Source organism: Trachemys scripta, chromosome 1, assembly GCF_013100865.1.
Source record: "Trachemys scripta elegans isolate TJP31775 chromosome 1, CAS_Tse_1.0, whole genome shotgun sequence".
NCBI lineage: Eukaryota > Metazoa > Chordata > Testudines > Emydidae > Trachemys > Trachemys scripta.
Window position 1 is genome coordinate 330,364,962 of NC_048298.1, and position 14,940 is coordinate 330,379,901.

The 14,940-nt window shown below is 43.3% G+C and overlaps 1 protein-coding gene and 1 long non-coding RNA gene across 4 annotated transcripts in view; one reads left to right on the forward strand and one right to left on the reverse strand.

Moving 5' to 3' along the window:
* Positions 1-10,697, forward strand: part of INTS4 (integrator complex subunit 4) — a 52,844-nt gene extending 42,147 nt beyond the window's left edge. For 2 of the 3 annotated variants that reach the window (XM_034759096.1, XM_034759095.1), the window contains exons 19-24: positions 953-1,012; positions 5,447-5,606; positions 5,872-6,015; positions 6,879-6,999; positions 8,485-8,674; positions 10,470-10,697. In XM_034759096.1, the coding sequence (XP_034614987.1) occupies positions 953-1,012; positions 5,447-5,606; positions 5,872-6,015; positions 6,879-6,999; positions 8,485-8,674; positions 10,470-10,482 (688 nt within the window). In that variant the 3' untranslated portion in view covers positions 10,483-10,697. Of the gene's footprint in view, positions 1-952; positions 1,013-5,446; positions 5,607-5,871; positions 6,016-6,878; positions 7,000-8,484 lie in introns of all 3 variants that reach the window. The other variant, XM_034759097.1, reaches the window with a different exon arrangement.
* Positions 5,388-6,783, reverse strand: LOC117871274. Its single transcript, XR_004644192.1, has 2 exons — positions 6,228-6,783; positions 5,388-6,032 (listed from the first exon to the last, which is right to left on the reverse strand). It is a non-coding gene; the product is annotated as an uncharacterized LOC117871274 (long non-coding RNA).
* Positions 10,698-14,940: the final 4,243 nt, after the last annotated feature.

Here is a 14,940-nt window from a genome sequence, read left to right on the forward strand (position 1 = left end):
ATTCATTTTAGACCTGAAAATTTGGAGTTTATTTAAATAGGAAAATGTCAGCTGCATATTAAAAAAAAAACCCATCATATTTATATTAATGGATTACTCTATAAGCTTGTTAATGAGTCTTTTCTTTTAGAAAAGAAAAAAATCTTTTGACGGACTTATTTCTGCAGTGGATGTTTTAGGCACTAGTACTGCAAATACTTAAGCATGTGCAGAACTTTGATCAGATGAGTGGCCCTGTTTAGTTCACTTTGATTATTCAAGTGAGTAAAGTTACACACAAGTTTAAGTGTTTGCACAATCAGAGTCTTATGTTATGTCTGTACTGGAGCTGGAAGGTGTATGAGACATACCTGCAGTAGCTCTGATCAAGCTAGTGCACTAAAAATGGAAGTGTAACTATTGTGGCACGAGTGGTAGAAGGGTCTAGCCATCCCAAGTACATACCAGTTCAAGATGCTGATTACGTACTTGGGCAGCTAGTCCCTCCCGCTGTCATGTTGCCACAGCTACACTTGGATTTTTAGTGTTGCTAACTCAATCAAAGCTAGCGCAGATATGTCTCCTCAAGCTGGAATGTACACTTTCCAGGTGCACTGTAGACATACCCTTAGTTCGTCATGGTTAGGGCACAATATTAGGAGGCTGGATTTTTAGCTTTTATTTCCAGCTGTAACACAGAGTTGCCTTGGGAAGTCACTTAACCTATTGCTTCTCAGTTTCCCATGTTACAATGCTGAAGTTAATACTTTCTTCACAGAGGTAAAGAATCTGTTTAAACGCAAAGATTTATTTTATGAAACTATCATTGCTGGCCTCTCATCTGTAAGATCTTGCACTTTCCACAAGCACAGGATGTTCCAGAATCTCTAGATACTTTTATAATGCTGGTAGGATTATAACCAGTTTTTAATTGGGGGAGAAAAATAAAAAGAGCCTTTTATCTTCATTTCAGAGTGGAACCCCTTTTTGGAATGTGTGAAAATTTTTTACAGGAAGTGGATTCTTTTCAGAGGTGAGTTCCCCATTGCTCTTTCCCTTTCTATTTAAAAAAAACATTGATACAAAATCCTTTCTCAGGAAAGCTGAAAATAAATGTTATATGTAAAAAGCGACAAAGAGTCCTGTGACACCTTATAGACTAACAGACATATTGGAGCATAAGCTTTCGTGGGTGAATACCCACTTCATCAGACACGTCTGACGAAGTGGGTATTCACCCACGAAAGCTTATGCTCCAATACGTCTGTTAGTCAATAAGGTGCCACAGGACTCTTTGTTGCTTATTACAGATCCAGACTAACACAGCTACCCCTCTGATGTTATATGTAATTATAATCTCAAATAGAATGTGTCAAACTGACCTCAAGCTTTTAAGATGTATGTAATTCTAAAAAATAAAAAAAATCCAAAGTTGCATAGTATAGAAAAATTTTGCTCTCGATCTACACAGTGGGTTTCATCTTGGATATCTGGCTTTCTTTGCAGCTCCTATTGCCACCAATGAGATCTGTGCATATAGGGCCTGATCCTGCACCTATTGAATTCAGTTAGCTCAGTCGTGTAGAATTGGGGTCTTAGCAAAAACAAAATATAACCATGTAAGTAGAGAATCACTGGGTAGGTCCGAAAACAGAATCTCCCCCTCCGCCCCCCTGCCGTTTTCTTTAATGAATGCACCATATGGATTATTAAAAAGCTTCTTATGGCTTGTAGCAAATGCCCCAAGATCATAATCCTCTCACATTATTAGTTAACAGATTTAAAAATCTTGTGCAGTTTTTGGCTTCGCTTTTAAAGTGTCTATCACTGTGGTGTCTGTGCTTGTCCACATGCATTCCACTTCTGGTGTGTATGTGCCAGATCAGATTTTTTGGACCAGCAGTATCCACTGGGGTTGTGCCTGCATGCTGGATGCCCTTGCCCACCACCCACCCATGGGCATAAAGACCGAATGAGCCCAACTGTCCCTCAGTTCCTTTTTACCATCCATGGCTGCAAGATGGAACCCCTGCAATGTCCACTTCTCTGCACACTGTGCGACTTTACTGTGTGTGTGTGTGTGTATATGTGTGTGTGTGTGTGTGTGTGTGTATATATATATATATATATATTGGAGGTGATGGGGGAGAAGATATTACATTATGTTACACTAGAATGAATAAAACTCCTCTTATTAGTGTTATGGACTTCCCCATATGGCTGCAATCAAGCCCTTTGGGTTCAAAACTTGCTCCTGTCAATCCTTCTTCAAGATGAGACTGAAAGTCAGAGAGGCTCATCTTATCTTTTTCTCCTGGATGCTCAGCAAGCGCCGCTCAGATACGGAAAAGAAGGGCCTACTGGACCTGAACAGGCTTCCTCTGTGAGTGCTCTAGGAAGAACACTGGCAAGTGGAGGAGCACTTGATCCAAGGAGTGGTTTCCTTTTCTTCACCAGATGGAGTTACTCCTTTCTACTTCCACTCAACCGGATAGTTTCAAAACAGTTCAGGAACTTGTGTGTCATGTGGTCGATAGGGTAGAAATTCCTGTGGAGGTAGTTCAGGAGAAAAAGCATAAGCTTCTTGACATTCTTCTCTCCTCCATGCCCAGAAGGCTGGCCTTGTCAATTAATGTTAGAACCAGCAAAATAAAAAATAATAGACCCTGGCATCTATGGCACCTTCCTCAAAAAAAGGCAGATATGCACTATCAGATCCCTTCAGGTGGGTTGAATATTTTTATGTGCACCCAGTTTGTGGGACTTGGTAGTAGCAGCTGTGCATGAAAAATCCAGATAGCAGGGATCCCCAAAAGTGACTCAAAGAGAAGGATCTGAAAAAATCAGATTTACCTGGGAGGAAGAAGAAAACACCATTGAGCCCGCAGATGCAAATTGCAAATTACCAGGTGTTCTTGTCAAAAGTAGGATTACATTAATTGGGACAAGGCATCACAATTTACTGAAAACTTCCCTCAAGAAAATAAGGAGGAACTGTTATCTCTCATAGTTGAGGGACATTGGGTGGCTCAGATATCACTGCAGGCAACATTAGATACTTCAGATACTGCAGCATGTTCCATAGCCACCTTCATTGCCATGCACAGGAGTTCATGGTTACAATCTTCTAGAATACTGAGGGAGGTCCAGACAACAGCTGAGGACCTCCTATTTGAAGGTTGTGACCTGTTCAGTGCTAGAACTGATGAAGTCCTGCGGTCTCTGAAAGATTTGAGTCACTCTCCATTCCTTGAGTCTGCATGCCAGCCCCAAGCATGTCGGGTAACAAAACTACTCTAGACGAAGGCCCTCCGCATGTTACAGTAGAACCTCAGAGTTACGAACTGACAAATCAACTGCACCCCTCAAATCAGGCAGCAGCAGAGACCAAAACAAAAAAAGCAAGTATAGTACTGTGTTAAACGTAAACTACTGGGGGGAAAAAAGGGAAGGCAGCATTTTTCTTCTAAATAGTAAAATTTCAAAGCTGTATTAAGTCAATGTTCAGTTGTAAACTTTTGAAAGAACCATAATGTTCTGTTCAGAGTTACGAACGTTTCAGAGTTCCGAACCATCTCCATTCCCGAGGTGTTCGTAACTCTGAGGTTCTACTGTATAATTGACAAAGATCATCAGAGCCACTGAGGAAGAAGTAGAAGGCCTTTTGCCTCTTCCTCTGCTATTGCACACCCCGTGTCCCCCATTACAGCAGCAAGACTGATGCTGCTGTCGAGAGCTTTTCAGAGCCTTTGGAGGATCTGTACCCTTTCCCACCTGACACCCCTTTTGGTAGCTTCCTCTTTATTTTCAGGTGGCCTGGAATTGAATTACCTCAGACCACTGGGTCTTAGAGATCAATGTGGGGTATTCCATTCAATTCACTCTTCCTGCCCCCCACCTCTCTTCCCCCTTCCTCTTCAGGAGCCCCTCTTAAGACATATTGTTACAGCAAGAAATTGGCTCCCTTCTAAATCTGAGAGTACTGGAAAGAGTTGTTTCTGGAATTCAGAGGGGAGAGGGGTTTTACGCATATTATTTTCTAGTCCCAAAGAAGGTGGGTTGTCACCCAGTGCTACACTGAAGATGTCTCAGCAAGTTCATCCATCATTTCAAATTGAGGATGGTAACTGTCGCTTCCATAATCCCATCCTTGGATCCCCGAGACTGGTTCGCGGCTCTCTACTTACAAGACGCATACTTTCACGTAGCAGTTCATCCAGCACACAGAACATACCTGAGATTCCAAGTGGAAACTTTCCACTAGCAGTACAGTGTTCTGCCCTGTGATCTTTCAGCAACACCCGGGGGTATTCATCAAGCGCTTGGCAGTCATGGCAGCTCACCTGAGTAGACAAGGGATCCAGATATATCTGTACTTTGACAATTGGCTCATTCAAGGAAGGTCACCACTACATCCAGGCCTAGCATTTTTGCATCTGACAGCATGGTTAACTACTATTAAAAGAAGCTACTCAGCTGAGGTCCGGAACATATTGGTGCGTAGCAGAAAGGACTCTACTAAACTGACCTGCGCAGGAAAATAGAAGAGGTTCTCTATTATTCTACACTATTTGCTATCCCTAAAGCATTCAGAGCTATCCATTAACTCTATAAGGATACATTTAGCAGCAATATCAGCACATCCTCCTATTTAGAGTTGCACCATTTTTTTCCACCACCCTGCAATAACTAGATTCTTTAAGGACCATATTTATGTGTCTCTTCCCATCCTCCTCCATTCTTTTCCTGCAATCTTAATATAGTCTTAGTTTGGTTAATGGAGCCTGCTTTTGAGCCCCCTAGAAACATGCTCTGTGTAATACCTATCTATAAAAACTGCCTTTTTTAGCAGCTGTAACAGCAGCTTGAAGGCTAGAGGAAATTCAGGCCCTCATGGCTGGTCCATCTCAAAAGACAAAGTGGCCATTAGACCTCATCCTAAGTTTTTTACTAAAATTGTCTTCAATTTTTTCATTTGAATCAGATGTTCTTTCCTACACCCCACTCCAACCAAGGGGAAGCCAAACTGCTCACCCTTGATGTAGTTAGCGTTATTTCATATTGCCTTGACAGAAAAGGCCATTCACAGAAGCTCCCCTAAGAGGTTTGTAGCATTTACTGATAGGGTGAAACGTTAGGCAGTATCTACCCAGCGACTGTTTAAATGAATATCTTGTTGCATTAGGTCACGCGATGACTTAGCTAGATTAGATCCACACAGGCAGGTTAGATCCCACTCTGCCTGGCCTCAAGGAGCTTCTCTGAGAAGCATAGCAATTTTTTCTAATGCTGAAACCGAGCTTGAAACTTGTCCATTTATTCTGATATTTTTAAAATGTTTCTACTGTCACGATAGAGGTAATAAGATCAAGCTGAAGCAATAAGTGGTTTAATTGAGCAGCAGAGTCTCATTGAGTGACTGTAATAGGCATTTGACTTTTGTTCAATATATTTTTAACACGCACAGATGTTTTATTTCTGACCTGCCCCATATGCAAGACAGTTTTGTGGATAAACTGCTGGACTTAATGCCCAGACTGGTGACCTCCAAACCTTCAGAAGCGGTGAAGATCCTGCAAACAACGCTACGACAGAGCACCTTCCTTCACCTTCCTCTTCCAGAGCAGGTCAGTAATCCATAGAGGAATGAAGAGCAACCCAAGGTTCCAGGGTTAACTGTGTCCTGGTGGAGCAGGAGGCTTTTATGGCCTATTTGGCTGGCTAGTCATGAGGGATATTTCTTCAGCTATTGCACAGTGTTTCCAGGACTGTCCTCAAAAAGTTAAGGAGCTTGAATAATTTTTAGATAGTGTCAGGAATTTCTAAAAGTTGACATCGTGTTTTCTTAGATGTTTGTTTTCTCCTCCCCACCCTCTTCCCTTTTCCTCCCAGATCCACAGAGCTACTTCAACTATTATTGAACCTGCTGGCGAGTCTGATAACCCTTTGAGGTTTACATCAGGACTCGTGGTGGCATTGGATGTTGATGCAACTCTGGAACATGTGCAGGACCCTCAGAGCACAGTTAAAGTTCAGGTAATGAGTGATTCTTCCTAAAGGGAAACAAGAAAGTAAAGTCTTTGAGGAGAAGTTTGCATTTTCACCTGATGCACACCATAGCAATATTAGTATTTCTAAATTATAAATAATTGTGAACTTTAACAGCAGTAAGGAATTTTTTTGTGTAGCTAAACACAACAGTACGTTTAGAGACTGTCCTGACCCATGAAGTCCAGATCTTCACTTACCTAAAGATTGTAAGAGTTTGGTTTGAGCCCATCTCTTCTTACAGAACAGCTAGGAACATCAGGTATGATATGTTGGATCACAACACTGGTCTGTCAGGAACACTGCCATGCCACTCTTGGATTGCAGACTCTTTAGATGGTGCCGCCTTTTGTATTCAAAAAGCACCTAGCACATTGTGAACATTAGCAGAAACAATTAATAAATGCCAATAGAAAAATCTGTACACCCTAGTGGGCTGAATAAAATTATGGAAGCAGAAGAGGCTTTTCTCAAGGATATATAAAGATATAAGCCCATTGCTCTCCTTTGAGATAAGTAACTAAACTGCAGGAAGTGAATTATTTTTTTTAAATGTCGCCAAGAGGATGCATGTGGAATGGTACTAAGTAGATTATATAGCCCTACAAAGTGTTCACTACTGGACAATTACCCAGTGTTTGGTGCAGGGGAGAGTGCCACCTTCAGTATATTTTTTGTATACCATGGTCCTGAATGGCTGGTGTATAGCCAGTAAAACTAGAGGATATGGAATCTTATCAACAAGGTACGCTATGCATTCCTGCCTTCCTAATGGTAGCAAAAAAGTACCCCCATAATATGTAAATTCCAAGTACAGTAAATGTTGGATTGTTTTGCCTCTTTTTCCATAGGTATTATATCCAGATGGACAGGCACAGTTAATCCACCCTAAACCATCTGACTTTCGAAATCCTGGTCCTGGAAGGCACAGATTGATAACTCAGGTTTACCTTTCTCATACTGCCTGGACAGGTAAGGAATAATCAGATTGAGTTTATATGCTTAAATGTTGCTGTATCTTTATAAACAGGAATGTATCTTTTTGTACCTCAGCGGTTTGGTATATAGGGTGCATCTCACACACACGAGAGAACCTTTTTGGAGGGCTTCTGTGGATTCTGCCATTGCCTCCTCCCACTGAGCTTCCACATCCTTGAGGAATCTCCTTAGTCCCCTCTTGACCCTGCAGGTACTTGCACTCCTCTGGCTGACTGATACTATTTGTTAATTAACCAGAGGGGCTGCTGTTTGACACAACAACTTCATGGACCTTATAGCCTTTAGAATGAGACACCAGAAACTAAACTGGGGACACCCCTCTCAGCACAGAGCATTCGCCCAAGACCTCAGAACGTAGTGAGATCCTGGAAGACCAGAGAAGGGCTAATGTAGTGCCTGTAAAAGGGAGGAAAAGAGGAGCCAGGGAACTATAGACCAGTCAGCCTGACCTCAGTACCTGGGAAGATTAAATCTCAGGAAAAACTTCCTAACTGTAAGAACAGTGGAACAGACGTCTAGGGAAGTTGTGGAAGCTCCTTCACTGGAGGTTTTCAAAAGGAGTCTGGAGAGCCATCTGTCTTGGATGGTTTAGACACAACGAATCCTGCATCTTGGCAGGGGATTAAACTAGATGATCCTTGCAGTCCTTTCTCACCCTATGGTTCTATGATTCTACTATTCTAATTTAAATGCAAGCAGTTGTGTTAAAATGATCCTGGTAATTCATTGGTCTCGATCAAGACAGAGAATTTCTGGAACTATGTGTACGCCACATAGTAAATTTACTGTTGATTTATGTTTACACTCTTCTATGCCAGGGTTTCTCAACCTTTTTCTTTCTGAGCGCCCACTCCCCTATGCTATAAAAACTCCGTGGCCCACCAGTGCCACCACAACTGGCTTTCTGCATATAAAAGCCAGGGCTGGCATTAGGGGGTAGCAAGTAGGGCAATTGCCTGGGGCCCCATGCCACAGTGGGCCCTGCAAAGCTAAGTTACTCAGGCTTCGACTTCAGCCCCAGGTGGCAGGGCTCAGGGCCCTGGGCTTCAGCTCTGAACAGCGGGCTTCGGCTTTCTGCCCTGGGCTCCAGTGAATCTAACACTGGATCTACTTGGTGGACCCCCTGAAACCTGCTCGCGGCCCCCCAGGGGGCCTCAGAACCCTGGTTGAGAACTGTTGCTCTATGCCATATAAAAAGGCATTTATCCCTGATGAGATCTGTGAGTTTGATATTAATGTTCAATATTACTTGGCTTTTCATTTGCAACATGCTTCAGCAACTGGCAATATGGGGCTCTAGTGGCCAGACCACCAGCACAGAGGTTGGATGTGACCAACGTATGACACCAATGCAAGATCAATCGGATGAAAATTCACTTTCTGCTTGGTATTTTGTTGTCCAGTCAATCAGCTGACTGTGTATTGTGTGTTAGTTAGTTTGGATTTTTTTCTTTTCAGAGCCCTGTCAGATTGAAGTGAGGTTACTACTGGCGTACAACTCCAGTAAGAGCAAAGCATCCACTAGACTCTCAAAATCCACCTGGATTGACAGCATGGAGGCTCTTCCACCGTCTGAATATGGCATTGAGGGAACCATACCATTCAGCAAACCTGTCAAAGTGTATATAATGCCAAAACCTGCCAGACGGTGAAGTCAATCACTAACAGACTTTATTTGTGGGATTGTTGGGTTATATGTAAACGAATTGCTATGTTCAAGATAGTGAATCAGACCAAAACAGTGTTACCGTTAATAATAATAATAATAATAAAAAAAAAAGATACCTCAGAAGAAGACAGCTACAAAATAACAAATGGCATCCCCTATCGAAAAGCTGGTTGATTTTTAGAAAATGTACCAGTTTTTGCAGATGGTTGTGAATGGTTTCATTGAAGACACAAATAGTTACATTCAATACACAGACATTTCTAAATCAAAGCAACAAAAACAAGACAATTCCTAATTAAGATTGGCATTCCCTCCATTAATATTCCCACTGGGCCAAATTCTGCTGTCCTTAATTACTACCTAGGCAAAACACCCAGTGGCTTCCCTGGGAGATTTTTCCTGAGCGAGTGGTAGGTACAGCTGGCAATATTTATTATGCAAATATATAGTAAGGATGTAGATGCGTATTAGTGTCTTATGACTATGATAAATCAGGCAGCGTTTTAGGCATGTCTAGAATGTGTATTCGTGCATTGGTCCTTGTATGCCCAGTAAAGGTCCTTCTCTAAAGAGCTGTCATGCCGGTGCAGGAGGTACTTCTCAAAGTTGTATAACTTGAGCTGGCTCACACCTTGTGCACCACATTGAAATTAGTGGCGTTGCATGGGGTATTAATCCATGCCAAGTTTGGGGTGTTGTCTGTTTTAAAACAAAAAATCTGTCACCAACAATGAGACTTTATTTTGAAGACTTAGGTTGGTTACCTAACATAGAGTAATAGCAATGCAACATCCGTGTAAAATCAGTGACTTACTTTCCTTTCCCTACAATGATAGGGAGGCAATATATATTTACCCAGTGAACTTAAACTCTTCTTCTCAACTTCGTTTTGTGTGACTCCTTATGAAGAATGTGTGGCACAGGCTTAAGAGTTAATAGCTGTTTTGTTCCAGTATAATGCAAGCTCTTTTTGTAATCTTGTGCTGAGCTTATCTTGCTATGGTTCGATAATTAGACTTCCAGTTTGTGCAACTCTGCATCAGTTTTGGTAGTCAAAGGAAGTCTAAGATTTGCTTCAGTAGCTGGTCACACTCAGTTAAGTGACATTGAGCTACGTTGTGCCCATCCTTTGAGAAGGTACAAGTGGTGGGATCAAAGGTATATGGAGATTTACCTAAGGGGCAGGCACAGTTTACAGCCCTTCAGTCAAGGAGCAGGAGGATTGTTCTTGGCTCGTGTCTACTGGCCCATGCTCTGGGAGGTGTTCTACTTGCCTGAGAGATGCTTCTGTTGGGAAGGTGTCTCTGTACCTCTCTGTAACACAGGGCTGTGCCTCTTGTGATTTCCAGCTATGGCAGATAGGCTTTACCGGAAGCACTTAGCCAAATGTTGCCTGTGTTCGTAAATTATTTGTAAAAATGTGTATTTGTAGCAAGTTAACTGAATTGCTAAAAAATGCTTTTTCACTTGCATACAAATTAGCATAAATAATTTTGCATAAAACTCCCTTTAAGTGTGCTTTTCTACAATAAAACTGAAAACCCCAATCTAGCCGGTTTCTATTTATTATAAGAGTGAACATGTATTGCTGTAGGGGTTTGTGCTAATGAAAAAAGAGGTCACTACTTGTTTAGATTAAGATATTGGCACACTTCAGGAGTTGAGGCACAAAGCCAAATGCCTGCAACCACTCAGCTGTATTAGGTATTCCTGAATGAAACCTCACTTCGTAACATTATTGCTCTTACAAATTGTTTTTATATTTCACCTTTAGGGCCCTGGTTTGAAAACAGCCTGCAACAGAGTTACCAGCTAACTGCTGTGTGGCGGCCTAAGTTCAGTTCCCAGCGGACAGGGTTTGATGTACATCTCTCATTATGAAGCTGTATCCTGGGCAAATTCTTGATGTATTGAGCTACCTCCTGACAGATGTTCTTACTCTTGTTTTACACTTTGGCAATATTTGTATAGTTTGTCCTCCCAATAAAAAATTTGGATTCAATTTATGTCCATATTATAAAAGCCACCACAACTGATACCCTCGCTAGCAGACGGACATGAGAATCCAAGGACTGAATGAGCCATGGAGAGTGAACTACCCGATCAACCCTAAAAGCTGTCCTGCCATGTCAGGGTAAAGCCTGTTGTTGGGCAATAGAAGGAAGCTTTGACAGCTGCTGCCTGTTTTTCATATAAATCATCATGTTCCATTGTTGTTAATGAGATGCCGCGCATGAGCACTGTATTTGGAAAGGGGGGAAAAGTTACTTTTGCTGTTCTGGGGCTAAGAAGCTCTGAGCTATGGATAACCAACTGGTTTAGGACCATTGATTAATCAGATTCTCCTTTCTGGAAATGTCCTATTGTAAATGGAGAGCTGGACATCCTTTCCTTATCGCTAAGCATTGTAATGAAAATGTTCTGTTTAACTCAAGGAAGATAATGACATGATGGAGAATCCCTTATTCTTACGTTGGGGTAGTGTTAACAGTCAGCTACATGGCATGTAAAATATGAGACCAAAGTGTCCTTTCCCCATCTTGGTAAGGAACAAGGGCCAGATTTTCAAAGGTATTTAAGCACCTAGGAATGCAGATAGGTGCCTAGTGGGAAATACAAAACACATCTGATATGCATCTTTAAGCACCTAAATATCTTTGAAAATCTGGCCCTGATAGACATTGGCAAAACTACAGATATGGAGAATCATAAAACTTCAGAGGGAGAATGAAGAGCCAATAATTTGTTCCCTTGCTTCCCACTGTATGTTCTCTGGTTCTAAATGATTCAAGCAATGGGGCTTCCACTGTCCTTGTGAGATTCCACATCCACTTAGTCCTTAAAGTCTTCCTGATGCTCATCTTCTATTTTTCTTTCATTTCATTACTCCTAGTTCCACCTCATTGCAAAATCCTAAGGAATTCTCTCTCTTGGGTGTCTTCTACCATTCAAACAGATGACGACTAATCCCCTTTTGTCATTGTTTGGCTCAGCTACTGATGGTTATACATAGTTCACTCTTTACAAATCTTGAAGTCAATTGCTGTGGCTCCAAACTGTGATTTTTACTTTGGCTCTCTTACTGCCTTATTGTTTGCACTGCACACTTATTTTATAGTTTGCTATCAGACCTTGCTTTCTTTTGGGTGCTGTTGCTTTTCTAGTCTTTTCCCTCCTAGTTAGCCTGTCCTGAGGATTATTTTCACCCAGATGTTATCCTACACTTTTCTGCACAGATTTCTGATCTGTCCAGGTCCTCCTATTATGTCTTTTGTTTTATGGGAGTTCTTATAACTCCTGCTAACTTACTTAACATATCAAACTATTTCTTTTAGGATATTGACTCCATCTTTTTTGTATTTGATACTATTCAGGGTAAATTTTTTCTGGATCCTTTTTCTCCTCAGCTCTGAGGCATGTAGGCTCTCATCCTGCGATATGCTGGAGACAGTTCAGACTTTTCCATGAAGCATTGGGACTTGGCCATACTACTTCTGGTGTCATGGCAGACGTGCTTTCAGTCCTTCAGCTCTCCGACCTTATTTGTGGACCTTTCAGCTTGGGGACCTCCCACCCTGGTGCAAGCTAAGAAAAGGGATGGATCTCTTCTGGGGATGAGCAGCCTTCCCATAAGAGGGAAAAGAGAACCAAAAAGGCCATGCACCTGCACATGTTTGCAGCTCTGATCCTCATCTTCAGTGAGCTCTAGCTCCTTCCTTGGTTTCAGATCACAGTAACACTGAGCCAGACAAGTAGAAGGTTTTCCTGGATGTGTGAAGCAGTGTAGATGAATGTAGTGGCCACCATGGAGAGCCAGCCAGAGAGAGGCTGCGTGGCCTAAAGCCAAGGGCAGATAACCTCCTCTTGAAAACTAAAACAATAGGCTATTCCCCTTCATAGAGGTCACTATGGAGGAGTGTGAAGCAGCTGACAAGCTGTGAGATTCTACAGGGTTCCTGGTAGTCCCTTCTGATCCTTCCCAGGTTTGACGCAGCAATGGCATTCCTTGTAAGACGCACCAATCTGTTGAGGAGGGGTGGTTTCTTCCCCAAAGACTCCACAGAGAGGAATATTTTAGAAGCCCTTAAAACATCTTCAGCCCTTAAAACTATCCTGGCAACCATTTTATTTTTCTAGAGCCAGGATGTCCTGGTGTAACTGCTTCCCAAGCCTGGCTCTCAAACCACGATGAATTCAAGTCAATACTGAAGAAAATACCCGCTCCTGTGTTTGTGGCAGATGGATTTGGGGGCTCCATGAGGCTGGCAGCTAACAAATCTTCTATTTCATTTTGCCTGAAAATAAACTCGAAAGTAGGGAGAGATTAAACCCTAGGGGCTTGGCTAGCCCTGAGATATTCTAGTGTTAAAACTCTCCTTTTTCTCTTGGTTAAGAGGAGCCTTCACAGGGCACAGTGGTGCAGAGAAGGGGCTATGCAGCACTGGTCGGTCTATCTATCGTGTGTGTGTGTGTGTCAGTGTGTCAGATTTGTCCCGCCTCTCCCTGCTGCTTGATTCTGCACCTTGCCTCACAAAGATAAGGAATGTGTAGGCTGGGCTGCTCAGTGGCAGTAGGAACTGGGATGGAGTCTTGCTGGCATTGAGCCCAGAAGCGGCTTTGTGCTACAGAATTTTCTAGGGTGGGTGTTCACAGCCTGCTGTGAGGCAGACTCTCTTGGTAGCTGTGGTGGAGAGGGGAGGTGGGAGGGAGAGGAGAAGCCGTGTCTGTGGTTGAGCGCCCTGCCCTGGGAGTTCATACCTGTAATATGGTAGTTGAGGTGTTTAGCTTTTGAAATCTAGCCTGTTTTTTTGGACAGAAATCGCAATTTATCAAGTCTGCCCATGTGGGATGTTTAAGGAAGCGTGGCCTAATTAATGCTTCATCAAAAGCTCCAAAATTGCCCTGTTCTCTACACTCCCCCTGAAGCTCTGGTATTGGCCGCTGTCTGAGACAGGATACCGGGGGGGACTGCTAAACCATTGGCCTGACCCACTGTGCAGTTCTTACATTCGTAGTGTGCTGGTTAGTTGACTCAATGGATATTCTACACTGCAGGTGCAAGCAATCCCCCCGGGCTGGGTAGAGAGAGACTTGTGTTAGCTGGGCTCACGCTCATGTGCTAAAAATAGCACTGTAGACACTGTGGCTCAGGTGGCAGCTCAGGTTGGCCACCCAGGGGATTGGAGGGTTTCAGAGCTACCCCTCAATATCCACCCGGCTATTGTTAGCATGTTAGCTCAAGCCTAGCTAGTTCCAGTCTGTTTACTGGAGCTGGGAGGCTCACTGCCAGCTGCAGCATAGACAAACCCAAGGGGGCCTGATCCAATGACAATTCAGCCAGGTGTTGGCTGGCCTATGTGTAAGGGATGGCAGGGAAGTCACAGATTCCGTGACTTTGAGACCTGTGCCTTTGGCTTCAGCTGTTAGTGGCTTTGGCCAGAGCCAGGGCTGTGTCCCACCTCACCCTCGGCTTTGGCTGGAACCAGGGCTGGAGCTGTGTGCCCCCCTTCTCCCCATGGCTTCAGCTGGGGCTGTGTGCCCCCTGCTGTGTCCCAAGCTGGAGCTGTGTACCCGTGGCTTCGGCAGGGTCTGGAGCCAGGGCTGTGCCCCCCCCATGGCGGAGGGGCTGTGGCTGTCAGCCCCTCCAATGGGGATCTAGATGTCATTCTCTCCCTCCCCCTCCCACCCCCAGCCTTCTCTTCCCCCTGTTATATTTAGTAAAAGTTACTGGCAGGCCAGCGCTCCTGTGAATTTTTGTTTATTACCCACCACCTGTCTGTGACATTTCCTAAAAATAACTGACAAAATCTTAACCTTACCTATGAGACTACAGAAGCTCTGGCCTCATTAGTGACTAGCATTCTACAGAATTCCTTTTTATGGGGCTGAAGGGAACAGCCACCCATGCTGATTCACATCACAACTGCGATCCCTGAAGATAGGGATAGAAAAGCTCTATTAGTCTGGATGACTTATGCTAATGCAGGAATTTGGTCATAATGGCAGGGGATGCAGTCTAACTGTATATAGGAAATCTACCTCCCTTTCCTCACCACCAGCTTCAAAGGGATGGAAGTTACTCCGAGAAGAAACTTAAGATGGCTGCAGCATGAAGGTACAGTACAGGGAAGGCGTCTGATAAAAGTCAATCAGGGAAAAGTAAAAGGAGCTAACTGCCCCAAATACCATGATGGGAATGGAGCACACTGAAGCAGCTTGAGGAGCCAGTAATGTGTTAGCCCCTT